The 27,601-nt window shown below is 40.9% G+C and overlaps 4 protein-coding genes across 9 annotated transcripts; 2 read left to right on the plus strand and 2 right to left on the minus strand.

The window, feature by feature from the left end:
* The first annotated feature begins 1,138 nt into the window (after positions 1–1,138).
* LOC143893921 (uncharacterized) lies at positions 1,139–4,706 on the plus strand. Its single transcript, XM_077399786.1, has one exon. The coding sequence runs from the start codon at positions 3,000–3,002 to the stop codon at positions 4,038–4,040; it is 1,041 nt and encodes a 346-aa protein (XP_077255912.1). The 5' UTR covers positions 1,139–2,999; the 3' UTR covers positions 4,041–4,706.
* On the minus strand, positions 4,070–6,893 carry LOC143893920 (uncharacterized). 2 transcript variants are annotated; one of them, XR_013255957.1, is made up of 9 exons: positions 6,346–6,893; positions 6,119–6,278; positions 5,929–6,041; positions 5,716–5,847; positions 5,437–5,644; positions 5,209–5,353; positions 4,995–5,109; positions 4,423–4,905; positions 4,070–4,219 (listed from the first exon to the last, which is right to left on the minus strand). XR_013255957.1 is itself a non-coding variant. In XM_077399785.1 (8 exons), exons 1-8 carry the CDS (start codon positions 6,535–6,537, stop codon positions 4,750–4,752), a joined length of 1,221 nt encoding a protein of 406 aa, XP_077255911.1. In that variant the 5' UTR covers positions 6,538–6,893; the 3' UTR covers positions 4,305–4,749. The 2 variants fall into 2 exon arrangements, 1 of the variants encoding a protein (XP_077255911.1); XM_077399785.1 differs by lacking the exon at positions 4,070–4,219 and having other exon boundaries at positions 4,305–4,905.
* LOC143893919 (serine protease inhibitor 3/4-like) lies at positions 6,776–13,481 on the plus strand. 2 transcript variants are annotated; one of them, XM_077399783.1, is made up of 8 exons: positions 6,776–6,916; positions 7,124–7,706; positions 8,013–8,195; positions 8,548–8,758; positions 9,056–9,276; positions 9,411–9,605; positions 9,692–9,827; positions 11,305–13,481. In XM_077399783.1, the coding sequence occupies exons 2-8, from the start codon at positions 7,617–7,619 to the stop codon at positions 11,499–11,501; spliced, it is 1,233 nt and encodes a 410-aa protein (XP_077255909.1). In that variant the 5' UTR covers positions 6,776–6,916; positions 7,124–7,616; the 3' UTR covers positions 11,502–13,481. The 2 variants fall into 2 exon arrangements, with proteins under 2 accessions (XP_077255909.1, XP_077255908.1); XM_077399782.1 differs by having other exon boundaries at positions 6,786–6,925.
* Positions 13,482–13,585: 104 nt separating this feature from the next.
* LOC143893925 (flexible cuticle protein 12-like) lies at positions 13,586–22,526 on the minus strand. 4 transcript variants are annotated; one of them, XM_077399792.1, is made up of 3 exons: positions 22,310–22,526; positions 16,839–17,133; positions 13,586–14,653 (listed from the first exon to the last, which is right to left on the minus strand). In XM_077399792.1, the coding sequence occupies exons 1-3, from the start codon at positions 22,370–22,372 to the stop codon at positions 14,439–14,441; spliced, it is 573 nt and encodes a 190-aa protein (XP_077255918.1). In that variant the 5' UTR covers positions 22,373–22,526; the 3' UTR covers positions 13,586–14,438. The 4 variants fall into 4 exon arrangements, with proteins under 4 accessions (XP_077255918.1, XP_077255919.1, XP_077255921.1 ...); XM_077399793.1 differs by lacking the exon at positions 22,310–22,526 and adding an exon at positions 17,689–17,801; XM_077399795.1 differs by lacking the exons at positions 16,839–17,133; positions 22,310–22,526 and adding an exon at positions 14,927–15,270.
* Between the last annotated feature and the right edge of the window lie 5,075 nt (positions 22,527–27,601).

The raw sequence follows: 27,601 nt of genomic DNA on the forward strand, positions 1-27,601 counted from the left end.
TGCTGGAAACGGTGCTACGTTCGTTAATGTACAGTGCTGTTTTATATAAAATTTATGATTATTTTCGAGTGAAAGTTATTCAAATGAAAATGTGCATTTTTCATGAGCCGACCAAGAGAGCAGACACGCGGTGGCGTAAGAGTTTCCAAATTAAATGTATTTCGTATAAGTAAAAGAAAAAAAAAGATATGACGACTTCTATTAAAACTTATCTCAATTTTACTTCGGTGCATTTAGATCATTTGTATTTCTATATGTAACTCGAATGTCGTACGCACATGCTTACTCACGCGTTAATTACTTCCTATACAATTTGAAAAATTCTATAAAGACTTCTCGCGGTATTGCTGTTGCATTTGATGCAATTATCAGTGGATCAGAACCGAGATTTCTGGACGAGTTATGTGCACTGTTTGCGGCATCGTGAGCCTTCTCAAAATTTTCTAATTTTCGCGAAAAGAAAAAAAAAACTCTTTCTCTCTCCCTTGCCTCAGTTCCCTTTACGTTATCTCCGTTTCAGCTTGATTCTTCCTTCGTACTCTTTCGTTATTTCTTCCGCCACCGCGTGTCCGAGTGATCGCTGTTTTAGAAGCTCGCAAAGCTCGTAGACACGAATGCATCCTCTGTATAATAATCCGGGGAAGCGAGTCTCTCGCTTGTCGGACGGTTGTGCGCGTTCTCCTTTCGAGAACCGTCGAGGATTAATTGTAAGAGAGATTTCTAGGACGAGGTGGACGCGTTTGATAGAAAATCGTACGCAATATGTCGCGCAATGTGTTTTACCGCTTACGCTCGGTGCTCTTTCCTACGCAGCGGAATAAAGGAACCCGCGCAAAAGAATCAAGCTGGACTTGATTTTGGCTTACGCAACTCACGATTCGAATGCATGGCATTTAATATTGATTCGAATAAGAAAACGCAGGATTCTCCTTGTGTCTCGAATTATATCAGTGATAAATTTACGAGGACGCTCGGCACACGAGCGTGTAGCTCTGTGTGTATCGTTAATATATCTTTAATATATATATATATTATATATTTAAAAATAAATATATTTTGATCTGTCGATTAGTTATTATACGAATAAAGACTGATAAATAAAGCTGCAAAGAGAGCCTTTTGTTCTTTTTATCAAACGAATGAATGTAGATTCGGTTATCGATTCCGATATTTTTTTTTATGACCAACCATAAAGTTGGGAAGGTTATTGTCAGTGCACAACGCGGTTTTTTCATTTTCGCCCAAGCGTTGCTCGACTTTTAATTTGCTATAAATATACATATATATAGAGAGAAATAATTTTGGTCTGTCTAAAAGGCGGACCATATAGTTTCGAGAAGTACAATCTAAAAGAGAAAACTCAAAAAAGACACATCGATTTCGAAACCAGCGACGACCAAAGCGAATTGTTTCATATTCTCATCATGTGTTATCCCCTTTCGCCGCGACGAATCTAAGCACTGTCCGTATCAAGACACAAAATTGCGAGGAGTATAACAGAATTAATGCCCTGTCTGTTTTCGTGGAGAAAACGGAACGAGAAGAGCAGGAGAAGGCATTGTCAGAGAATGTGAACAAACCGAATGGCAAATTAGCTGCTCTCTCCGGAACCAAGTAGGCGAAAGATTTCGCGTACGTTTAAACATATGCATAATTACGTGATGAATTAATTTGCAGTATTGTTAAAAAGTCGCGCCGAAGGAAGACTAAAAGAACGGCTGATGTTGACGGTTTTCCGTCGGACAAGGATGGAAATAAACGGTGCTCGGAGGAATATATTTGCATGGATGCTTATGCAAAGTAAAAATTTTTCATCTTGTACTTCATAACCGAAGCGATGCACGTTGACTTTTATGTACCTAAGATGTTTAAATCTATGCAGAACGTGCCTTGCTAAAGCCGATGGCGAGAAACTACCACAGTTTTCGCGGAATCAGTTTAATAGATTGAAAGGCAGCCGAAAGTCACAAATCGATACCGTCTCGAATAAAGCTGAAGCGAAATCTTCTAACAAAGATATCCTGGGAGCTAAAGCAAAACGCGATATCGTACGTCTGTTATATAGTCAAGAGTTTTCATTTGAATACATTGAGGTCCTAAACGACATACAATTATTATAAATATCTCTTAATCAAGAAATACGCGATTCGCACTGTTACAATAAAGTCTTTCCTGAATTATTTCGAGAATGCCGGTTACGAAATTGCTAATGCTAATTTAATAATAAATTCCGAGACAGATAGCGGAAAACATAACGAAGCAGGGGAAAAAGTCGCACGTAAATGCCGTAAAAAGAATTCCAGCGACGAGTAATTTCGTCTATGAATTTAATCCGTTCGCCAATGCCGAACAGTCACGTCCGTTAACGTCGCAGACTCATTCGTGGCATTGTACGAATAACTCTGAACGAACATTGCCGCATTTTAAGACAGGTGTGGAGTTAATTAAATTGCGTTGCACTGATTGTTCCACCGGACTTTCTAGATTACACGTTTCGAAATATGCTCAATTGGTAGAAACACAGGCGAAATATTATCTCGATATTAATTAACGAGATATATCAAACTGTTCCAGGATATCCTATATTTTTTGCCTATGCTAATATTCACTTATTATATGGTAGATACCACGTCACTCAGCAAATCCGCGGACCTCGCGAAACGGAAGTCGTCCGCTGCCTTGCCGGAATTGAACTCGCGTTATACCGATTTCGCGGCAGTTGATCCAGATTCGTACGCGATAAATTCTTCCCCAACCAAAAATACTTGCCTCCCGATACTTGGCAAGGAGGATCCGACGAGGACGCTAAACAAACAAATTGACAAAGAGTGTAAATTATTTACTGACCTTTACTGATTAACTCCGTTCGCTCTTTAATTTTCTTTTAACGCCTCTTATTTATTACGTCGGATTATAAACTCCAAAATCACACTTGTATCGTTTTAGACGAGCGAGGCGATATAGATCGCGAAGTGGAGAACGTGAAGTCTGCATGGCAAATGTTACGAGAGGAAAACTACTGGGCGAGAGGCAAAGATCGCATTGACAATGCCCGAACGAAAAAATTGTACGAAATGTTAGAGAAGATGACGTGCGAGATAGACAGAGTTCAGAAAAGTTTCACGGATTCCAAGGCGAACCATTATTTGCGCAAAAGCGCGAATAACGTTCTCGGAACGAGTAGCGGGCCAAATTTACAGGGAGAAGCCAAAATTCTGAGAAGCGTAATCTTTCCCGACAGAAAAGCCAGAGCCAAATCGGCGGTCTCTCGTCCGAGAAACGTCGATAGCGAAATAATTGGTAGGGATACGGCAAGGGTGCGGCTTGACGAAGCTGCGGAAAATATTTTTACGGATAAACAGCCGCGTAAGAATTTACTTTCGAAATACACCGCGAAAAAGCGATCTGTACACACCGACGCGAATAAATACGATATCGCCAATGATGCTAGATCAGTTCACACAATTGCATCGGATACCTGCAATAAAAAGCGAGATGCAGCTGTTACAGATATAGCAAAGCCAACGTTTGCAGACGGCAACGAGACGAGGGCGAGAATAAAGTCTTCCATCGAGGAATATCTGCAATGTTATAACTGCAACGATAATATTCATAAATCACACGGTATCGCGGAGGAAGAGCGTTCTCTAGATATAAAACCAATCGCGGATATTCTAGCGTGTCACAATATCGGATCACACGTGTTTTATGAAAATTTCGAAAGACGCAGCGACGGCTACGATTCGGACGATTACCCAAGCGAAAATGACAAAGATCGTTCTTGCTCAAATACTGCAACCACAGTCACGCAAGTGACGTCCGTTGATACTATCCGAGAAAATAGAAGAATTCGTGATAACGACGATACACGATTGACGAAAGCGATCGACGCGAGAGCTTTCGATACTCGGACACAGTCGAGCGTGACAAACTGCCAAGATAACGCCTTTATTGAAATGGGATTGAACAAAAATTTATCGAAAGATACGCTGTCGCAAATACTGCAGTCGGAATACCTGAGAAAGGACTTATCTTTATAATCCGTGTAATATCCGTTGTATGACAGAAATATCATTAATACATATATTTTTATTCTTAAACATTTCTAAATTATATTTTAAATGGTTCGAAATTCATCATCATATTTCGTAAGTCTTGTTCTTACTTTCTTGGTTCTCACAACGCGAATAGATCGTCTCACCCTGTATGCTAAGATGCTCTAAAAAATATAAATGTGAAAGTTAAAATTTTTTTATGTACAATCTTACGATTGTATAGAATATGCATTTTATATTTTAACCGTATAATTAAAATTTTCAACTTTTATTAGAACATATCACAAAATGTTTTCCGCTAATTCTTGAGTGATACAATACATACATAAATTGATTGTACGATGAATCTCATAAATGTGTGTCTTACGTTTCTCAATTAGTTTCTTCAAACCAGTTCCGTTCCGTCCGTCAAATTATGGCACTATCAATCAAATCCACACTTTGCGCTGCTTCAAAAGAAGTAATAAAAATTTACTTAATGTACATGTATAAATAAAGCGTTATGAGAGATATGTCTTCGACTGGCCGATACGTGATGACGCATCACACCAACATTCTTGTAAACGTTCACAGCTACTTCATCGAGAATCATTCACGGTGATTTCAGGTCAGATATCTCCGCATTGTCCTCAACAAACACTTGATCATTTCCTCCTCGGTAACAAAAAAATCGTTGGATGAGAGATAGAGCATATCACAACACTGGAAGCGCCGAACTGTGGCTTTGGTATATTATAGCCCCGGTAAAATTAATCGCTGCCGCCAGCACGAAAACCGGCATCCACCAACCGTGCGAGGCAGTCACTAATTCGGCTGTCAATGGTCCACAGAGAATTCCAGGTACTGTCGCCTGAAAACCAAGACATACACGACACTGATAACGTGGAAAATTCTGCGACGATTGATTTGGTATCGGATTAGGTAGAAAAATATACGTACAATTGTATTTGAAACGGCAAATGTAATTCCCGCATGATTCGGAGCTATATCCGCATGATTACTTAAATGTCCGGCAGAGTTGCACGCGCAGAGACCCATGGATATCGAAACAAAGCTGTAAGATAATAATTTACACATATATGTATATCTATATATATCCAGAACAAAAGCCCAGCAATATAAAACATAGAAATAACGTAATAATTGTACATACATGACTGCGGCAAGCAGATTATCTACAGCACAGAAAGCTAATAGAAAAGCACCTGGTCCTATTAGGCCTATATTTGTCATCAATCTTCTAACAGATAGAACAGACCACCTTTTTTGTATTAAAGTGTCAGCGCTGTGACCGGCAACTGCGAAAGGAAATAAAGGAAATATTAAAAAAATTTATAAAATATTTAAAACAAGATATTGAAATATATAATTATGTACCTACCAATGCCAATGAGAGAGTTAACGATATAAGGGACAGCTGTGAAACTAATACTCTCCTTGTTCGCAGACAAGTTTCTTGCCAAATAAGTTGGCAGCCACTGCATTATTATGTAATTGCTCCAGTTCATTGCAAAGTGCGCTATGTACAAAGCCCACAGGGGCCAATGAGCAATGAACTCGGTCCAACGCAAGCTTCTATTCTGAGCTACCTGTCGATCAATCATAAAGTTAATACCAAGAATACAATTGAACGTAAATTAAATGCCAGAGAGAGGTTTACTTTAGGAACAAATAACGGTATCTCATCTTGAGAGTTGGTTTCCTGATACAGCATCAGCCACAACACGGTCCATGCGATACCTATTGTCCCGAACAAGTAAAATCCAGTTTGCCATGGCAAGCGCGGGCATATCTAACGAAAGGAAAGACAATTTATAAAAATGTAATTTTTCTTTGCGATTTAATTGCGCATTGAGAGTACGATCAATCTTACAACGGACGCGACCACTTGGCCAACGGAACCAGCAGCTACCAGGTAACCAAAAGCGCGTGATCTCTCTTCCACAGGAACATTATGTGCGAATAAATGAAATATCACGGGTAGGCCTGCGAAACAACGCCATATTAACTCGGAACATATTGTCACATCGGCTTCGACCGTTTCGTTTCCTTCTCCTTCTCACCTAATCCTTCTCCGAGTCCCAGAACCACCCTGCAGAGTATGAGCAGGGGCACCGACTGCGCCAGGAACGGCGTGATGACCGTGCTAATGGACCACAACAGCACCGCCAGCATGAGCACCGTCTTGCAGCCGAAACGACTCGCCGTACTCGCGCCAATGATCTTGAGGGAGAAAACGACGCATCGTGGATTATCAGCGGTGACACGAAAAGCGCACAGATCGTCTTACCTGACTAGTGAAGTATCCAAAAGCGAACGCGGACAGTATCCATCCCTGCCAGTACAAACTCCACTTGAACTCGTCGGTCATCAGGACGATGGCGATGGGCATGATGACCCTGTCCGCGGCGTTTATGAAGTTCGCGGCCGAGCAGAGGGCGACGATGCGCGACGTGCGCGGCAACATTCTGAATTTCGCCATTGCCGAATTTCCTGGGGCATCAGAGACCGCGGCGAGTCAACCTGGTCATCGCGTCGCCCGGGCTCAACCCGAGCCTCGTCGGCCGCGCTTCCTCGAGCCGCGAGCAAGCCGGACGCGTGTCCGAGCCTCGCGGGAGGAGCGAGGAAAGAGGAGACCGCGGGAGAGAGGACGACGTGTCGCTCGCGGGGAACGGAGGCTCCTAACCTCCTGCTGTCACGGAAGAACGATACGATACGTCGGCGCTCCGTCCCGCACCGATGAACGTGCCGCGTGCCGCGCCAAGGTTAGGAATCGCAATTGAGCGTCATCGCTAAACGCGACGAGCAACGCGACGGACTACGACGCGACGTGTCAAGTCAACTGTCAACGTCAACCGCTGGTAAGAGTGGTAAGTGCGGTAAGCAGAAGAGAGCGTCCCGTTTGATCACAGCGGTCTCTAGACCAAACTGCTTTAACCACCAATCCAGTAGAAATAATTTTGTAAACTTTTGTTTTTTTTTATTATGCGTCTTGACTATTATTGACGGTTGTACTGAACTTTGCGATGAATATGTACCTATACTATTGAATCTTTTTGTTATTACAGTACTGTAAACGTCGACTAAGGACATAGGCCGCGTTCAAATTTCCCGCGTTCGCCTGCGAGGCGCTCGTGCACAAGGGTGCATTTGTTTACGCAAGGCTGCGTGCAGAAAATCACCCGAGCGCACACGAGACACGAGCACACTCCCCTCTTTTTCTATCTCAGCAAGTTAGAAGGAGAAGGAGCACCCCCCCCCCCCGAGTGACGCTTCCAAACGCAGCCTGAGCTGTGATTGGTTGAGTGAGTCGTGCGCGGTAGACACACCCTGTTCAAACCGAAACCCCGAGACGGGGCACTGTTTTTGTTTGATCACCGAGTCACGTGGACGTCAATAAAGACCGTTGCGTATAAACCTGAGTTACCCTTCTTCACCCTCACATCCTGAATCGCCACTTTTTGTTCCCTTCGTCAGTAACCTGAACTGCGGGACCGGGGACCGGGTGTTACTTTACAGTACAAAGAACTTTCTTGACGTTTTTGTCTGTTTGCATCAACCATGGCCACACCAACAAAAATTCCACGAAAAAATTCGGCCATTCAGGCTGTTTCTCAGGGTGCTCATTTGTTCTCTGTCAACTTCGTCAAGGTATGTTAATTGAATTTAAATATTAGGCTATGATATTGTATACAATTGTATACCTACTCTCGTATCATTTATTAATGTAATATCATATATCAACAATTATGAGAAAACAGCTTTAGCAAAATCTATACGACTAATTTTGATATATAGGTACTATTATACAGTACCGTGTCAGTGACTTGACGCCGGCAATAAAATAATAAAAAAGAAACACCTAATTCTCAAATCAATTTGATTATTTTCTGATATACTGATATTCGTAATGAATGAAGCTTTCGTATAGTTAATTTGAAAATGTTATTTTTTCAGAATGTTGCAAAAAAAGCACCAGGCAATTTGATATGCTCTTCCCTGAACGCCAACATCGCTCTGAGCATGGCTGCTGACGGCGCCGTCGGAGCTACCGAGGCACAGTTTAAAGATGTTCTTAAGCTTCCAGCTACGAAATCACAGACTCTGGAAGGTTACCAGAATCTCATTGATAAATTGAATGTAATTATCAAACTGCAATACATTGTGAAACGTAATATTTCCACAATAAGCCATTTACAGAATGTAAATCTTCAAAACTTGATAAAATGTAGAATAATATTTATAGAATGTAAATATTACTTTTTTTGGACTATCAAATTTAGAGAATTATAAAGTATTATTTATAAAATATGATATATTTATATATTAGTATGATATTTGTGGAGAGAATACAAATATTCTATATATAATTATTAAATTACATTATAAATTAATTATCTGTTGCATTAGTTTTAGTTATATATTGTTTTGTGATATATTTTATGACACTCGTAGAATAGTACTAATCGAAGATGAAATGTTATTCTTTCAGAATGTTGAGAATGTCACTTTGAAGCTCGCTAACAAGATATTTATCGACAAAAGTTTTCCAGTGAAACCTGAGTATAAACAGGATCTCAAGACATACTATCGTTCCGACATTCAGTCGGTAGACTTTGCTAAAGGCGACGAAGTCGCGAACATCGTTAACACCTGGTGCAAGGAGAAAACCAACAATCGCATCGACAGCATTATTAGTCCCGGTAAAGAACGATCTACATATATTCATACATACGCGTTCACTATGCAATTCTATGCCGACCAAAAATGTGATTTTTTATTTTGCACAAATAAATTGCACAAATAACGTAAAACAATTAAATTACGAAGAACAAAGTAATAAAACGCCTAGATACCTTTGCTTTCTGTGGATAATATATTCGTATATATATATATATATATATATATATATATATATATATATATATATATATAAATTTACTGATTTACTGAACCGAATAAAAAATAATGTTTATGCTAACTTTTATTATTTATTGTAGCCGACCTGGATCCTAATACTGATCCTGCACTGATACTCGCAAACGCGGTGTATTTCAAGGGCAATTGGGCCAACGTGTTTGATCCTAAGGCTACCACGGACCGTCCATTCCACATTGACGCCAACACCGTAAGAGAAGTTCCTACTATGTACAGAATGGGCAACTACAAGTACGCCGAATTGCCGGAATACGACGCTAAATGCATCGAGCTGCCGTACGCGGTATGTTGCTTTCTCAAATTTTTGAAAGAAATCCAATCAAACGTTTGAGATATTTTGCCGCTTTTCATCACAAGTGTGTATTTCGGGCCTTTACGAATCATCTCTCTTTATGGATTTAATTTTTATTGTCGCAGAATGAAGACGTCAGCATGGTGATTATCCTACCCAATAAAATTGACGGTCTAGCTGCGCTGACCGACAAACTCGAGGAAGTTAGCGCGGAATGTAGCACCCGCCTCGCCGAAACGAACGAACACGAGGTCCGAGTGTTCCTGCCCAAGTTCAAGATCGTGTCCATATTGAATCTTGAAGATACGTTGTCTCAGAAGGTACGCCGCAATGTTTCGTCGATAATCGAGCAAAATAAATGCGACGTCGTATCTTACTCGTATCCTACTTGTTAATCTTGTTATAGATGGGTCTCGATAAACCATTCAGCAACAGCGCTGAATTTGGTGGCATTTCGGATATGCCGTTGAAGATCAACAAAGTCTTCCAAAAAGCTTTCATCGAAGTTAATGAAGAGGGTAGCGAGGCGGTCGCCGTCATTGGTAAGTACACCTTGCTTCGTTCGTTGCATTTGTAACCAAAGACAGATGAAATATTATCTTGGAGTTCCGAATATGAATAATTTTCAAATACAATGTGCAAGTCAAATAATTTTCTTTGGATACTCTATATTTCTATATATTTCGCTTTTTATTATCTATTTTATCTTTTTATCTTTTGTTGCTTTAAATTTGTATAGAATTTATTATTTATGTCTTTGGAAGAAAGTTATAACACGTAATACTCAATGACGTAATTGATAATCGAGATAGTACAAGAGAGAAAAGTAATAATAGTACGATAAGTAGTAAAGTACGATAAGCAATAATTTAATTTTATATCAATTTCGTAATTAATTTCATATCAAGAGCAAGATGATATTTCACCTAATTTTATTTGGGATACATCGAGATTCTTTTTCGCTTCTGAGAAACTCGGAGAAATTATTTCGGAGACGATTTGATTATGCCTGTGCGTGTGACGTTATTTTAACGTTATTATATTAATTGGGTTGCAAAGTTCCAAATTTCTCGCTCTCGGAGTTTTCGCGGCACAAATGTATGTGAATTTGTACGCTGGCTGCCGTAATTTGCCGTAAGCTGAGCGTGATAGTTAAATGTTGCTCACGTGCTTCTTACATCGAACAGATTTGCTGCTCTGCACAATAATATGCCTTTTATATCTTTTTATCTTCTCTGTTTTTTTTTTGCCTTTCTTTATATCTTTTGCGAACATACTATTGCATTGTTAATACACGCTTTATCACACGCCGCACCGCAGTTTGTTTGGTTGTGCACCTGTTACTCACGTTGCATCTATTTTGTTATTACCTCTGTCAGACAACGACAATCATATGCAATAATACGCGTATTGATATTTATATGTTTTTTTAACTTTGATATTACAATCGAAAAATCTTGTAATTAAAATTTTATGATAAATAGAGCGTTTCAGTGTCGCGACTATTGACGCTTGATGACAACTCAATATTTGATTTAAATCTTTCATGCAATGAAAGCATTATGGTGATCGCATAGCTCGTGTTCATATCACCCAGCCTCATTTCGAAGAAACGATTGGAATTTTTCAGCATGTTTTAGCACATGGAATTTTTTAACACGTCATTCAAAATTTAGAAATCTTTAAACATATTAAAGATTTCTTAAATTGAACTTAAATTGCATCTCTGCGGTTCATCTCTAAAAAAGAAATTTGCGCGAATAATTGGATGTGATTGGTGAAGTAACAGAAGCTCAAAATTTATGGATGTAAAGCTAAAGTGGATTGTCATATTCATTCTCCAACGTTAAATCATTTTTAACAAACTTAGAATACACGTCTATCGCGACATTACCGGGGATTTATGCAATTCTTTGTTTAGCATTTGACAAAGTGCAGGCATGAAATAATTCTAAGAGCGTTGCGAGCGTCAAGTGGAACATATCCTTTTTAAAGATGTTTTAAATATTCTGTTCACAGCAACACTGAGTGGTGGGGGTTGGGGGAGTTGTTCCCCAAGAATTTTGGATGTATTTGACGTAAATCGACCGTTTTATTATTATATTCGCCACAACAAAGGAACGTTTGTCAAGATAAGACGCGAATATTATATTCGCCGCAGCGAAGGACCGTTTGTATCTTTGTTCGAAGGTTGTGTAAGCATGCCAAAAATGTAGATGTATTGTACAAAAAATGCTGTCAACCTAAAACATTTTTTTTTAACTGTCGATGTTGTGTTAATCGAACATTGTTAATGCTTGTTCTTTTCGATTAGTTCTGTTCGATCTAATTATAACAATGTGATTTTAAAATCTCATTTAAAATCTCGATTATTTCTCTTAATACTTTGTCCATTTACAAGACTTTTAATTTTTATGATTTACTGCGATTCTTAGATTTTAAATAGCGCATAATCTTTCCACAGCAATTTTTGTTCTCCTGATACTTTGTCTATGTTAAAAACTGTTAATGTCTTGTATCAGTAATGCAATGTGTTTTATTATGTGTATTTAAAAATTACAAAATATACATTATTAGTAATATATATACATAAACATACATATATATAGTACTTATGCCTATTATCTTATGCCTAGAGATTCTCTAGTTCAGGGAGCTTATTACGTAAAATGCGAGGCGAAAAGTGAACGAATTTATTAGATTTTGACCAATGAAATCGTAGATACTCTAGTGAATTCTCTCACTTTTCACCTCGTTTAACAAGTGTTCATTCCAGTATGGTTGTGGATAAAGACTCTCGAATTAAAGTCTGTCCATGAGACAGCCAGTTTTGTCAAAAACGAGAGAGAGATGGAAAAGAGACAAAGAAGGAGATAGAAAGAAAGAGAAAGCGATAGTGAATGTACTGAATGTGTAGATTTTGATAAAATCGCCTTGTGGCCAGACTCATAATTATAAGGTCTTTATATAGTTATGGAGGATTTATCGGTCGAACGCCGGACGCGGTGTGAATCCTCCGTTATCGCCAGATGATGGGATCGACTTCAGCGTTTCCGGAATCTCGCATCCTGATGATAGTTGATCGGCGACCACGACGTCCACGGCTGAGGCTCGACAGATGGTGCCCGGTGTTCGATGGCCGATCCGGTCGGCGACACGTCGGCGTTACCTCCTGCCCCGTCGTGTTACCCTAATATCGAGAATTCGCCCCTCCTGAATTTAAATACTTTAATTCGCTCGGTTTTCGCCACTTGCTAATTACGTTCTTCCGAGGTTCTGAGTTTTTTTTTGTGGCTGACAATGAGTCGTGTTACGTTTTCTGTAGTTAAAATGGAACAGGTAAGTATGTATAATTGGACGGATTGGAGAGAAACATAAGAAGCCCGAGAGAAATTCCAGACTGCGGTGAACAACAGCCTCCGATAAAACGCTTAATTCTCAAGGAGCACGTGAGTAAGGAATTTCAATTGAAAGATAATCAATTTCTTGCACCTGTCGTTTCCGCAGCCTTTCGAGAATAGACACAATCTAATTTTCGTTATTTCTATTTATACTGCTGGTACAGTCTTTGAGCAAAATGACTGATTGCTATGAGAGAGAGAACGTGATTATGTTAATTAAATAATTAAAAAAAAAAGGGTTTTTAAATAATAGCAAGCAAACTGGAGATAGAAAACGATTGCGGGGAATAAACAAACTGCAAATCAAATTATTTTAATTGCAAATTAAAATGTATTAAACTGTAAATTAAATTAATAACTTAAATATCTGTTTTGAAAAGTGAACAATGGCAGTACCAAGCACTTAAAAATGTATATGTATAGATGTATAAATATAAATAGCTAATCAATATAAATGAATATAAAGTCTCTTTTGATAGCACATTGATTAACATATCCTGTTTTCTATCGGTATACACTATATATTATGTAACGTTGACATAATTCTTTAATTATTCAGAATACTTTAGCAAAATTTGAATACTGATGTGAAAATTATACAAAAATTCGAGATAAAATGTTGCGGCACGTTCCGGTATTTCGAAAGAAATATTAGCCAACAAATATTGATGCATGTCGTACAATAAACCTTTACATATTCAAACAAGCAGAATCAAACTCGTTTCGCGCGCGCTCGCGTTCTTTTATATTTTCCAAGATGTAGAATAATAAAGACTTTACACACACAGGGAAAAGAGAGAGAGGGAAAAGAAATCAAATGCAAAGTGTGCAACAGAGTGTTTTCTTGGATACTCTCGTACCGATTGCCATTGCAGGAAAGGAAATAACGTTCACGCATGTCTTTACTTAATAAGATTCTTATTAACTTGAGATCGACAGAGCTATTGTACAAGGACGGAATCGTAGTGATCTCGATGTCACTGAAATTTTTTTTCCAAACCTAGCTGCGCAGTCCAATTATTTATGATTAAATCCATGATTGCGAGGCGCTACTTACAATATTTGCATTGTCGACAGAGTATTATTTAAAGACCGGCTGCGTGGAATTTCGACGGTCAGCTCGTAATGCAGTATTAATTTTACGATTTATTATGACGTAGATATGTACCCGCGACGTGATAGTAATCGATTTTTATGCACCTCTATTATGTATTATCATGAAAAAAAACGCAGTTTCGCAGCTATACATACAATTAATTGTTGCGTCACAAGAAAGTATGTTTATCCACGAAACATCTGTATAATAATAAATCATGAGTTTAATATGACGCAACGATTAATTGTATGTATAGCTGCGAAACTACGTTTTTTTTTTTTATAATAATAGAGGTGCAGATGATAAAAATCGATTATTATTACGTCGCGGGTACATATATACGTCTTGACAAATTGTAAAATTAATACTGCATTATAATTATGTATAAAACATTCATATCGGACGGTTGAAACTTGAAACGCTCGTGAATACCCGTGCTCTTCGATTGTTCTTCGGGTCCACCGAGAGAGCGACTTCGATGATCACGAAAATTTATCCAGAGCTGGCCGTTTTTCACATCGACTTTAGTACCTCGTTGATGGCTATAGTAAATTTAAACGCTCGGCAGATGCGCACCCTCGGGATGGAATCCGTTCTCGTCGGCGACGTAGTTGACGGTGTACTTGACGTTGGTCTCGGGGTCGACGTAGGAGAAGCTACCGCGGACGACGAGGCTCTCGTTCTCCTGGCCGGGGTTCGCCAGGTGGGCGGATTCCTGATGGGTCTGGCCGTTGGAGAGCTCGTAGCCGTACTGGTATCCGTCGATGCCGATGTTGTCCAGCGGCGTCTCCTTCACGACGACCGTCTGGCTGTAGTCCTGATGAGGGGGTGCCGCGAGGGCGACGGCCACGAGGGCGCAGAGGGCGACGAGCTGCAGCAGAAAAGGGAATAACGCCAATTAATAACGCGATCTGCGCCAGTTAGCTTAATTTTCGTTAACTTTCGCGGCCGTCGATGAAAGGCGAAGTTATCAGGCGGGAAGGGCGAGCGGTCTCGACCGTCGGATTTCTCGATGCTCTGTGTGGCTCACGATAACGATTCCCGAATTAATCCGCGATAAATTTTACGCGCTTCGCGAAGAACAAGTGTTAACTTGCTGTTAAACCGTAATTCCAATTCGAGGAGAGACCGCGAATATACCCACTGTTCTCATGTTGAAGACGAAGGTACAGGCTACTCTCGTTCTCGGAAGAAGACTGTTGCGGGTAGCCGAAATCAGCCGGGATTTTATACCGCTTCTCCTACTGCCAAAATTTGACTGGGTCTACACCAATTCACCTCTCACCTTTCTTTCTTGTACCGCTAATTGACACGTGCGCCGATCATCTCGTCCAGATTTCGACCTTCGTAAGAATTTTTCGTGAGCGACAATCAAGCGATTTGAAACTCGACGATTTAGAAAAATAATCGTATACGCGAGCTCTCGATAACTATTATATTAACAGATAGATTTCACAATTTTTGTCGTGACAAAATCATTTTTATCAATAACGGTATGTAATTATCGTTTACTAAAAGCTTAAACGTTGACAAATCTAGCTACGTAATTAATATACGTATCCATTTTAAAAGGATTAGACAACCTTATTTGGAACTTACTTGTATAGATAAATATTAATATAAAATTAATATGTGTTGTAACTTAGTATCATAATTATGTATATTAAATATAAATACAAATCTCTATTTAAATATATTATTTAATAAAATATAACTAAATTTATATATATATGAATAATAATCAATAATTAAATACGGCATAAATATACATATACCTGCCGGGAATAGTTGTCGAGTTTGTTAAAAAATTCTCTTGCAATTCAAAAGTAAGCAAGAGGGAATTCCACTTTTCTTCAAAAATCTATTTGAGGTATTCCCGATCGTTAATTATTGATGTAACCTTTATGGAGACGTAATCTTGCGAATCCTCAGTCCCATAAATTTAGGTGACTCTGGTCTATAAAGTAGCGACAGCATTAAATACGATTATCGGTATCCGTCTCTTTAACGTTGTGCCATCTCTATCGGTACCCGTGTGATGAGATTTCTAGCCGCCCTCAAGGAATAACGTTACTCGCCAAAGCCTTGAAAATGATAGCAAGGTAAAAATAACATTTTTAACCTTCGACATGATCAAGGGAAACTACTTACTTAATCTATCCGAATTCTTTCGTAGTACATCTTATTGCGAAACGTATCGTCATTAACGCGATGGATGTTTTGACGGCATACGAAATTTAGGTTTACGAAATTTTTTAGAAATAAAATAGCCATTATATTAAATCTTAATATGTTTTAATTTCGCTTTGATATTAATGCAACGACTGTTTTATTAAATATTTCATCAAGTGATTTTTATGATTTTTAAAAGAAATAGAATGTCAAAATGTCTATAAATACGTTAAATTATGAGACAGACAAATAATTCAAGAAAATTATAAAATTATGACAAGTCATTGTTTTATTTTCTGTTGCTTTTGAGCGTATTCTTTAATGAGATCTGATTGAAAGCAGAGCAGAAAATAGGACACATTATTGTGTGTTTTAAGGATGTTTAAATTATTTCATTATCAGAATTTACTACTCCGGATAGCATCGTATATTGATAACATGTATATTACATCTAAATATTTTATTACATAATATAAATCGTATGCTAATTGGATTCTCGAGCATCATATGCCATGTCTTTATTGTTCCATTGAAAAATACAGATCACTTGTATAACATGTCTTGTTAAGCTATTGTAATAAATTAAAATTAAATCAAATGACCAATTGTTCATTCGAATCCTACCCTTGTTTCAACGAGGATACTACTTATCCATCAGCGAAGTTGGCGATAAAAAAAAGTCGTAGAATAATTTAGACACAGCAAGGATTAATTAAAGCTTAATTTATTTAAAGCTAGAATTGTCATGCGTATGGAGTGCTACGATCGAGAAGATTGAATTTCTTCGCGCGTAGCCGCGAGACTGGACGGAAAATGTGAAAACACAGATATATGGTTTGCAGGTAGAACTCGGGTCAAAATCTAGACGGCAGGCAGATGCGCACCCTCGGGATGGAATCCGTTCTCGTCGGCGACGTAGTTGACGGTGTATCTGACGTTGGTCTCCGGGTCGACGTAGGAGAAGCTACCGCGGACGACGAAGCTCTCGTTCTCCTGACCGGCGTTCACAAGTTGGGCGGACTCCTGATGGGACTGGCCGCTGGAGAGCTCGTAGCCGAACTGGTATCCATCGATGCCGATGTTGTCCAGCGGCGTCTCCTTCACGACGACCGCCTGGCTGTAGTCCTGATGAGGGGGTGCCGCGAGGGCGACGGCTACGACGGCAGCGAAGGCAATGATCTAAATGTGCAAGGTAACGAAATGATTTGTCAAACGATTCGTAATTATTTGTGATAAAATATTTTAGCGTCTTTTACACTTTTATCGTAACTTATGATAGTCTGTCCCTGTTCTATTTCACTGTAAAGTTATTTTTTTTTCGCGAATTTTGCGTAAAAGTAGGAAATTTTAAATAACGATTTGTTCGAATGACGAATGAATACGATTGATAGGAAGTGAGACACATTTCTCCTTCGGGGACAAAGATAAAACTCCCGTGATGATAATAATCGCCAGTTCTAATGCATGCTCAAGATATTTTGTGCGTTCCTCTGGGAAATTAGTGGTCCTAACTGGTCTTAATAACGTGCCGCTTGATAACGCGACGGCGCGATAACTCGTTTCCGTAGTCCTTGAAGTCCCCGAACGAGCGAAAGTTTCCGAGGAAGCCACCACACCGCGAGATTCACCGAGAGATCCTTATCCCGAAAACTCGTCGAGAGTTCGCGCGCGGACACTCTTTTCGTCTCCATCGAGAGACGGTCGTTACTGATTTTTCCCGGAGAAAACACGCACCAGCTTCATGGCTACAGGCAGGTCCTTCTTTCTCAGAGAAACAGGTGGACGATCCGAGCTGAGGTGGCTCACAAAAACTGATTCGGCATACGGCGCCGATGGGGATTATATATGGCCAGAATTGTGCGCGTGTGATGTGAATTTGCGCCCTACCATCGCTCACGGCGTTGCCAAAATTTTCATGTTCATGTTTCGAAATCCTTAAATGACCGGGCGGCGATGGCACAACGCGACCATCGCCGCGCGCGGCGGCGGCGGTGGCGGCCGAGAATGTCAGGCCGGAATGCCTATGGGATGGACGCGCGCTGGGGCGGTTTCACCTGAGCAGGTCCGCGACAGAGATCTATCTCGTCGTAACTCTAATTTCTCGCCTGGCCATCGGACGCTCGCCGCCGATGATTTACGTCCCGCGTTAAGAGAGAAAAGCTCCCGGTGAGATTTAATTGTCAATTTTCTCGCGGATTTTCGTTTCTCGCGAGCGCGCGAAAGATCGTAATAACGCGCAACTTTACGAGATTCGCCTGTCGAAACGCGCTTGTATTATTGGACCAGGCACTGTAGTCGTAATTCCAGCGTTAATAGTCACGGATTAATCTCTGGGAGCAATTTCAAATGCACTTTGAGAGATAAGCTCCGCTAAAGGTTACACGTTAAATCCCTTCCCTCCTGCGGCCTCGTTAAATCTTAATCCATTGGTCTTATATTATGTTTTTTTTTTTACGTTACGCAATACGCAACAGGCTCATCTTGACGCGGATATTAACGCGCACGTGTGCATATAGCTCTCTAATGCGTCGTGTTTGACCAACTAACTAAATTTTCTGTGTGATCAAAGTCGATAATCCATCATGCATGACTCCTGTTGCGTCACGTTACGATATATTCATCGAGATCAGCTGACAGCGAAACGTTTCATTTAGCGCGAGTAATAAAATTAAGAGAAGATCATAGGCGAACGGACTCATGAATTATTATGTTGAGAGAAATTTTTTACGGATTGATAAATTGATATTGCATTCTCTGATCGGCCTCGCAAACGAAAATAAATATGTTTAATGTATTATTGCAAATTTATATCAATTTGTGTGTGAACACTTTCTCTCAATATTAATCAATTGCTTGAAAAAATATACATTTTCTCTGAACAGTATAGAACAATATAAATGCACATATGTGCGCGCAATATTTTAAAATCTATTTACATAAATTGCTTTAAGAAACATATCGTATTAGTTGCTTGTAAAAATAAACATGTTACGTAATTGTGCGGCAACCCAATAATCTAGTAACATATGTTTCGATGTCCGAAAAATTCAGATGTTATAAGAGACGAGATTAATTCCTTTTTTGTTTTCCAATTCAAGAAAAACGAGTTTCTGATGTAAAGTACAGTCCCGGAACTGGCGAGGAGTGTCGCTTTCCAAGGAAGAGCCTCGGTCTATTCTAAAAATTCCATTCTTTCTTAGTCATCAATGTCTCGGGACCCCGAGAGAATTGCTGTTCACTCGACAAACATTACTCGCGAGACCGAGAAGGAAATAATTTCACCATGTTTATATTCACGATGTTTATATATAATAGCAACATTCTCTGACCATCAATCCCGTCTCAAAGACCCGCTCGAAATCGAAGCCGATACTCAAACGGCATTCAAACTCAAATGCTCGAATTTGGTAGTCGAGATTCCGTCTCGTAAAAATATTTTAAAAGGTCCGAACCCCCTCGGGGATTTATCTTTGGTCGACGCGACACGCACGAACAATCTTATCTGACACGAATTATACCATCGAGTAACGAAGGAGGATGATGCGCGCCGGCCGAGATTTGAAAAGAAAGTATACTGTTACATAAGTGAACGGCTTATGCTAATGATCGGAGACGCAGAGAAACGGAGAAAGAGAGAAAGAAAGAGAGGGGGAGGGACGCAATCCGGAGAGTAAGGATCTTCTTCGTGGGAGGAAAGAAGTCAACGACGCGCCTTCGATCTTCTCTACAAGAATCTTCAATCTTCCACGTAACTCTCGCGTAAAAGCAATATCGTGTTCGTTATTTCATCGAGCGGCGTTCTCGGAAAATGAATCTTAAAAAAAAAAAAAAATTATAAATTTATTTTACGTATTTTCAAATCAAAAATCAAATTTCTCCTTGTCATTGCTGAAGCTGTCGTTTGGATTATTCGCTTTCTCCACGCATCGTTTTCCACTTTTGTCCAACTTGTCTAAATATTGGACAATTATGCGCGCGCGTGCGTATCATTATACATTATATAATATGCCATCACATTATTATTACGCGTGCGGAGATCCTATCGGACTTTCTAATACGATACGTCTATGATCAAGAGGCCGCGTATCGCGCCGTTATATCATATACGCACATGTAATCGGAGCCATCTCGGAGGTTACACGTGGCTACGTTATATCGATATGCACCCCGCCTCATATAATTGAATACGTTCGCGGCTGATAATACACAATGCAAGCGCCGTAGGCTAAGTTACGGATTAAATACCCGGAAGTCGTTATCGTCAAATTAGCTAGCCGGCACCGTTGATTTACATCATTGACGAAGGATAACATTAATATTTCCGATAGTCTCACTCGCTCTATGCCCTCCCCCCCCGTTCCTCATTACAATTCTTCCCGCGAGTTCCCATCAAAGGTAGAGAATTAGTTTCTAATAAAGAAAAAGAAACTTACACGGTCGATCCATCTATTAGTAAAAAATTGCGATCACCGATTTGCCTTTCCATTAGACTATTGCAAAATTCTGGAGAAAAAAACGGAATTTTTTTACTCTTAATTTTACGACTTTTAAATTTATGACAAATTCTAATGCGACATAATATGACAATATTTGAAAAGAATTAGAAATACACACACGTGTCAAATAAATCAAATGGCACATAAAATTATAAGTAAAATCTTATTTTAAAACAGGTAAATAGAGAGAAGACAATTTGAACGACGCATTCACCAGCGATATTGAGTATAGAAATTCGATTTCAGATACAAAGTATATTTGTAAATTTCTTCTGTAACAGAGACGTTTCGCGTAATATCGAACGTAAAGCCGGTAAAATTATAACTGAAGCCGCGAAATTCGCGAAAGGTCGTTAAGCCCGAGAGATCGAGGCTTCTGGGACACCATATATAGATGACTAGCCGAGTTAGTGCATCGTCCCGTGGCGGGCCACGTCAGATCGTGACTCTTCCTTTCTGCAGTGGAGCGTGGAGCGTCTTCTCAAGGCGCGATATTATTGTATAATCGATTGTGTGCGCGACGATGCTGCGGACGGTGCAGCTGGCTGCAGAGGAGACGCGCGCGATCATTCCGGGATAAACAGATGCGAGAGCTGTCCCTCACGCGTTGCGTCGTTACGCAAAGATCCTCAGACTCCTCAGAGGCGTTGCGTCGCTATATCGTGGACCCCGGAGGTTGACACCTGATCTCTATCATATCCTATGCTGACGATTAATAACCTGCCTGCTGGCAATTTCACTGACAATTTCGGCAGCAATTTCCACGAGATATCGGAAGACGGCTTCGCGATTAAGCGAGCTAAAAAAAGTCACGATTTCAAACGGAGAAGCGAATAGGAAATCTAAACGGGATTGAGATCTCAAAGTCAAACGTCGAGACGCGCGCCTCGCGCTTTTCCTCCTTTTTTACGAAAAAATAGCTAAACGGAGGAATATACGAGAGTTTACGTGTCCGGGAAAATTGCCTGTCTCGTGTCGCGACTCCAACAGGGTCGGGCTTCCCGTGGAGCGGGCCCCGTCAATCCCGCTGGGAAAAAGCGACGAGGCTGTCGCTTTTCAACGAGGAACCCGCGCACTCGGGTCGGGGAATTTCGCAAGAGATCCTGCTGGACCGCGCGCGCGCGCGCGCGCGAGGTCGTCGCCGTTGCCGGCTAAAGGCGCACCTTGCGTAACATCACCGCCGCGAGCACGACGGCACGGATCCTAAATGCCACACTCTGTCGGCGGACGGACGCGCGGGCTCTGTACATCGTACCGGCTGCGCCGCGCCGCATGCATCAGGCGACGAGGTGAAGTCGCATGGTACGACGTTATTTCTGAGATCTATCGTATTCTCCCTCCTCGGTTAGAGGGGAAACTGATCTACAGCTGGCCTAGCCAGCTGTTGAATTTACGACGCGGCGGTATAATATTCTTTACGATTTCTCGGATTCCTCCGGTAATTGGCATTACGCGTCCCGCTAATTACGATGTAAAGCAGCGTTCCGAGCAGCAGAGGCCACTCTCAAGCTTTAGACGCGCTGCACAGGCCTCGGTATTTAAAAATCTCCCTTTCTGATGAGATGTTATCTCGAGAAGAGTTATATCGTTGTATCTTGATTCGTCGTGCGAATCGCGATAAAACGAATCCAACAATTAGTAAAATTAAGATTCGAAATACCGCGGCATTTAATTAATATCTTTGGGTCTGTGTGCCAGAGGCTTGGCGTTGCACATACTTGCAACCGCGGCGAAGCAGTCGCCGCTCGTCTGACCAGTTCTATCGCGAACTACTGAGCGCGGCTCGCGGGCAATTCATATCCTTCGAGTATCCTTCTGCGCGCTACACGGCACCGCGCGCGTCGATTGATTTACCTTACCTCGCGACAAATAAACCATCGCCGAAGGCGCGAGTCCCACCGGGTCGAATCAGCCGCGTGCATTTGCCGCGCGCGATACGATTACTCGGCGATATATCCTCGTCGTAATTCACTCGCGGGATTCTCCTTGCGTACCACGCCGGTGACGTAGCCGGAGATAAGATAATTACATCAGCAGGATGTGACCTCTTGCCGGTGAGGTCCGTCGAGGGTGCTTAAAGGTGGCGATGAATAGCAGCCGGCTGCACCGCGCGAAAGGTGAGCCTATATCGATGAAAGAACATTTCGCTTTAAATTATATCGTTACGAGGTGTGGATACATATGTGCATGTGTATCTTCAAGAGATTCTATTCTTCGTCGCGAGACATTCTTTTTCATTTTACGTGAAAAATTCAATGAGACCTATTTAGGCTGGTGAGTTGTATCGGAGTTTACGAGATTTAAAATTTTCTCTATTTTTCAATCTTACGCAATGCATATAAAATTATTGCGAACAACCTCTTTTCAAAGGAATTAAAAATGCAAACATATATCAAAATATATGTTACATAAAATTATAAGCAAAAATTTTATTTGGAGATATGACGCGAGCTGTAGTTCGTGGGCTTAACGAGACGTTGATGTATGGGAGAACAAAGACGTAACAACGAAATCGCAAAAGGAGATAATCGAATTGCGAGATAATTGCGCTGCTCGCATGCGAGCCTTCTCTCGCAAGCAGGCGATCCGGAAAACTCACGCTGCGCCACTTATCGCGGATATTTACATGCCGAATGAAGGCAAACAACGGCTTATCTTCGGTAGAGGATCAATGCCAGAGCGATCCAAGGTACATAAATCCAAATCCATTCGCGCAGCCAAGTGAGCCAAGAAGAGGCAGAAAAATGTAAAATTGGCTCCCGGAAGCGCGGGTTTCCGTTAACGGCGGAAACGATTATTAAGATCAAGGCCAAATAAGTTACACGAAGAATATTTTCTCGTATCCTGATTATCAAACACGTCGACGTTTTCGTGAAGTCGTCCCAAGCCGGTTTGGTCACAAGTCAGAGAATACACACATATTTTTGCATATTGCCACGGAATCTATGGATTCCCATAATCGAAATTCATTCGTGGAAAAATCGCTAACCATCTTGCTAAATAATAATGGTCGACCTTTTTGCCAGCATTGTTCTCGATTACTATTTTCAAAGCAGACGCGCGGAGGAAACGACACGTTCAACAATTCGTGCGCGATATATCGATAAAACGCGCGTACATTCATCTTTGTACGTTGATGCAGAAGGCCATCGCGAGAAGGAACACTCGAACGGAGAGACGTCGGAAAATTATCAATTACCAGCTGCCTCCTCAATTTCTTAGAAGCGCGCTTGGCTGCGCGCAGGCAGCTCGCATTCGTTATTCGCCGATAATCTGCCGGGACCCCGCCGTGAACTTTTCCTCAAAGAGACTGCGGCGGAGCGAATGAACCGCGACACATTTTATCTCATTCAGGACAACGCGATTAAGTATATATACGATCGGCGCGTAATCCCGCGCGCGTCGAGATTCTGTTAGGAGGATGCGTCCGATCTCTCGCCTCAGCACATTCCGCGGTCCCGGTGACATCGTGCAATCGCGCCCGCGGAAACGCAATCCCGTTCGACATTTGAGACTCCGGGGCAATATCGACCGGATAGAGCACGCGAGAGCGCTTCTCGCAGTTTCTCACGTGAGGTCGGCCGATCGCGACGGCCGACCTTTGCAGCCGGTTGCGCGATCGAGAAGAGGAACGTGTTTCTGTCGCTCCTGCAGCCGACAAAGAGTCAAGTGCCAACAATCTCAGAGTTGGTAAAAATTATATATATATTTTTTTTAATAAGAAAATACTATGTCTTTTACATGTTATTGCACGTTTAAAACATGTTTTAAATGTGCAATGATGTAATATGAATTATATTATACATATATTCCAGATCACACATTTTATGCGCTATTTTATAATATATATTTAATTCAATCTGTGTTAAATTCTTTCAAAAAAAGCACATTTTAAAAACCTCTATTTAAAATAAATATATTTATTTAAGTTGAGTAACGTAAATTATAAATTATAAGAGAGTTGATGTATTTACGAAACTAAGTAAATTCTATTAAACGTTGTTGCAGATTTAGCAGAACGCATATTTAATTTAATCTGTGTCGAACTTTTCTTAAATAAGAGAGCACATTTTAAATCTCTATTTCAAATAAATATATTTACATTATTATTTATGTTAAATAACATAAATTATAAATTACGAGAGAATCGGTGTATTCGTCACTAAACAGAGCAAATTCTAAAAACGCTATCGCAGATTTCGTAGAATAGCAAAAGCACAATACGATACAAGTAAATATCGTAAGTGCGTGCGAAAAGAATCGCGTCGCGACGCGACGTCGCGCTGCATCTGCCGCTGCCGCGAGCATGTATATTGCCAGCGCGCGATGCTCACGATGCACGAACGAAGCGAGCACGAAGTGGCGGGTTAAGAAGAGAAGGAGAGAAGAGAAGCTGGTCAACTCGTTGACATTTACTCGCTTTCGCGAGTCTTCCTTTTTTTCTTTGTCTCACCGCGAGACGCGGCGGGCTGTGTACTTGTTGCAACGTCCTTGGAAGTCGGGTTCATCTCGTCGTATGAGCCCACATCTCTCTCATTCTTTCTTTCTTTCTGAATTGTCTCGCTAAATCGATCTCGAAGAATTTTATTTGCACGTAAATGGTACGCTGCCGGTCCTTCAATATCGAAATTACGTTTCACGATCTTGCACCAGCGCGTTAAAAGCGCGATTGGAAGATCGAAAAAAGTGTCAATGAGATCCATTAAAGGTAAACGGCTTCACATATTCGTTCGCATCTTCGAATTTTATTCGGAATCCGCTCCGGGCGATGGGCGTTCAACCAGTAATTAAATCTCTCGCGTTTCGCCGATCTTCTGAAATCGAAAACTGAGGGCCGATGTGTCGTCCATCACGCGTAAATCGAATTTATTTCTTTAATCTCCATCGTTGCGAAAGATAAACAATTTTTTTTTTAAATAATATAAATTTATTGTTTGGAAATGTATAAAAATCTCTTGGAAATAAATATAACTCGGAAGAGATTCAAAGATTTACATAATTATCCAATTTTTCTAGTCTTGCAAAACTTAATACAAAAATTAATAAATAAAAGTTATGAGTTGTATATTCGGTCCTATTTCCAAGGATTTTTATTTTAGGATTTTCATGTTTCTGTGTGCGAAACCTAAAGCTTGCGTTTTCCTTGCCTAGCCCGAAGTCTGCCTCGGTTGCATAATTTTAACGTATACGATATAGACATTTCGATAGATTACTTGGAATTTAACACCGCGCGCCGTCCTTACTTGGAATTTAAGGTTGTAACCCCGCACGTGATGCCTAGCTAATGCAGAAAAGGTCCCTCATTGCGCGATTCTCAATGTACTATCTGTGCGCCGCCCCCTCGTAAATCATTCATCGCCGACTCCCCGCGGCGGAGGAGGGTGAAATTCGTTCTCTATATGGAAACAGCGACGTCTTCAATCGACATTTTAATACGTCGCTCGTAACTGTTTCACTCACTTACGCTGTCTCGTGATACGTTATTAAAGTTAACGAGACTCCGTTGTAGCTTAATCTTTCGCGAGCGATGCGCGGTGACGCAAAATTTCCCAATCGCTTTTTTTTAAATGCTGATTTATTCATCTTTGTGGGCCCTATCTTTGGCCATATTTCGACTCGACGCGAAAGATTATTCGACTTTCCCTGTAGAATTTTTATTTTTATGCGTTTTTCGGTTCCTCGGGAATTTAAGAATAAAAAAATCTTCGCGTTAACTCGATCAATCGCAAGTTTCATGACGAGAAGCTTCACCAATGAAGCAAAACCTTGACGGAAGATTAATTAAAATGGCGAAGTCTCTTGAGGTGTCTCGTCATCTCTAACAGGCGTAACGTCTCTGTGCATGATGAATGCAAGAAATCAAATAAGGCTCCTTACTAAAGTAAAATAAAGTGTTGCGCTTATACGCGTGCAATAAAATACCTCGCGTACTTTGAAGACGCATAATGCTCATCGTACAAGCAATCGCATTGTAAGCTTATTTCTCTGGAGAGTCATCTCTGGGTGCATACATATATGTGTATGAATATTTACTTGATGCATAGTGACGATTAGAGAAATCGAAGTTTGTAAAACTTCGCTTCGCTAGAGTTGTGCCGAAAATTGAAAGTGCTTGCTCGAAGGGTAATTAATAACGATACGATTGTTACGAGGTGTGATATGATAATCGAAGTATAATTAATTACCGCGAATTTACCGTATATAAATGGGTCGTGGAATTAAAGAGAAAGAGAGAGAGAGAGAGAGAATCATCTTCTTCGTGATCTTTGCATAATCGATGTATAATCATCGGAGTCTGCGTTTACGGTCGCGAATCGTGACGAACACTGACTTTCTCACGTACAAAAAGCGTAAAGACGAAAAGATGGGAGCCGTTTCGACATTAGAACGTCCGAGACCTGGCGCGCGGCACAAATCGTTTTTTTTTACATCGGAGCGACAGGCAAAACCATCGCGTTACGTCCAAGCGACATTGTCCGCCTCGGGCAAACGCAATCGTAATGCATTCAATTGTTACGATATCCTCGTTGTCTTCCCGAGATTTTTCCTCATGTAAGTACCCAACAAGAAGAACAACGCTACCACAATGCTATATCGAGAATCTATTTGTATAATAGCAAAAATTCTTTCGGCATAAAATACGTCGAAGATAATTTCTGGCATCGATGACGGGGCGACATTGGCCAATATTCAAAAATCTGGAGACGCCCAAGGATTAAACATTGAGAGATTATTTTTGTGTTACACGCACGAGAGAGATGAAAGAGAAAAGAAAACGAGGGAGGGGAAGATGGAAGAAAGAGCGAGGAGGAAAAAAAATATTATCAGCGGGCGAAGAGACGCGGTGGCCGGAGGCGCGCTCCTCCTCGAGCGCTTCGCCGTCGCATCTTCTGAAATGGCAAGGTCACCGGTACGTTACGTCACCAACTTTCCTCCGGTGTTCGCGCTCGTATACGACTTCGAGAAAACCAAATGTCACAATGACCAAGGACGTTTCGGCCGCGCGTAATGTAACGTCGCCTACGGCCGGCGACGATGAAACCGCGGCGCGGCAGGAATCCGCGCCACGGGGAGTTTCGGCTTTCACATTTTCGGGTCGAGATCGGGCGAAGAAGATCGCGCGCGCGCTCCCAGGGTCCAGGTGCATGCGA

Source organism: Temnothorax americanus, unplaced genomic scaffold (genome assembly GCF_048541705.1).
Source record: "Temnothorax americanus isolate GAGA-0224 unplaced genomic scaffold, ASM4854170v1 Scaffold13, whole genome shotgun sequence".
Classification (NCBI taxonomy): Eukaryota; Metazoa; Arthropoda; class Insecta; order Hymenoptera; family Formicidae; genus Temnothorax; species Temnothorax americanus.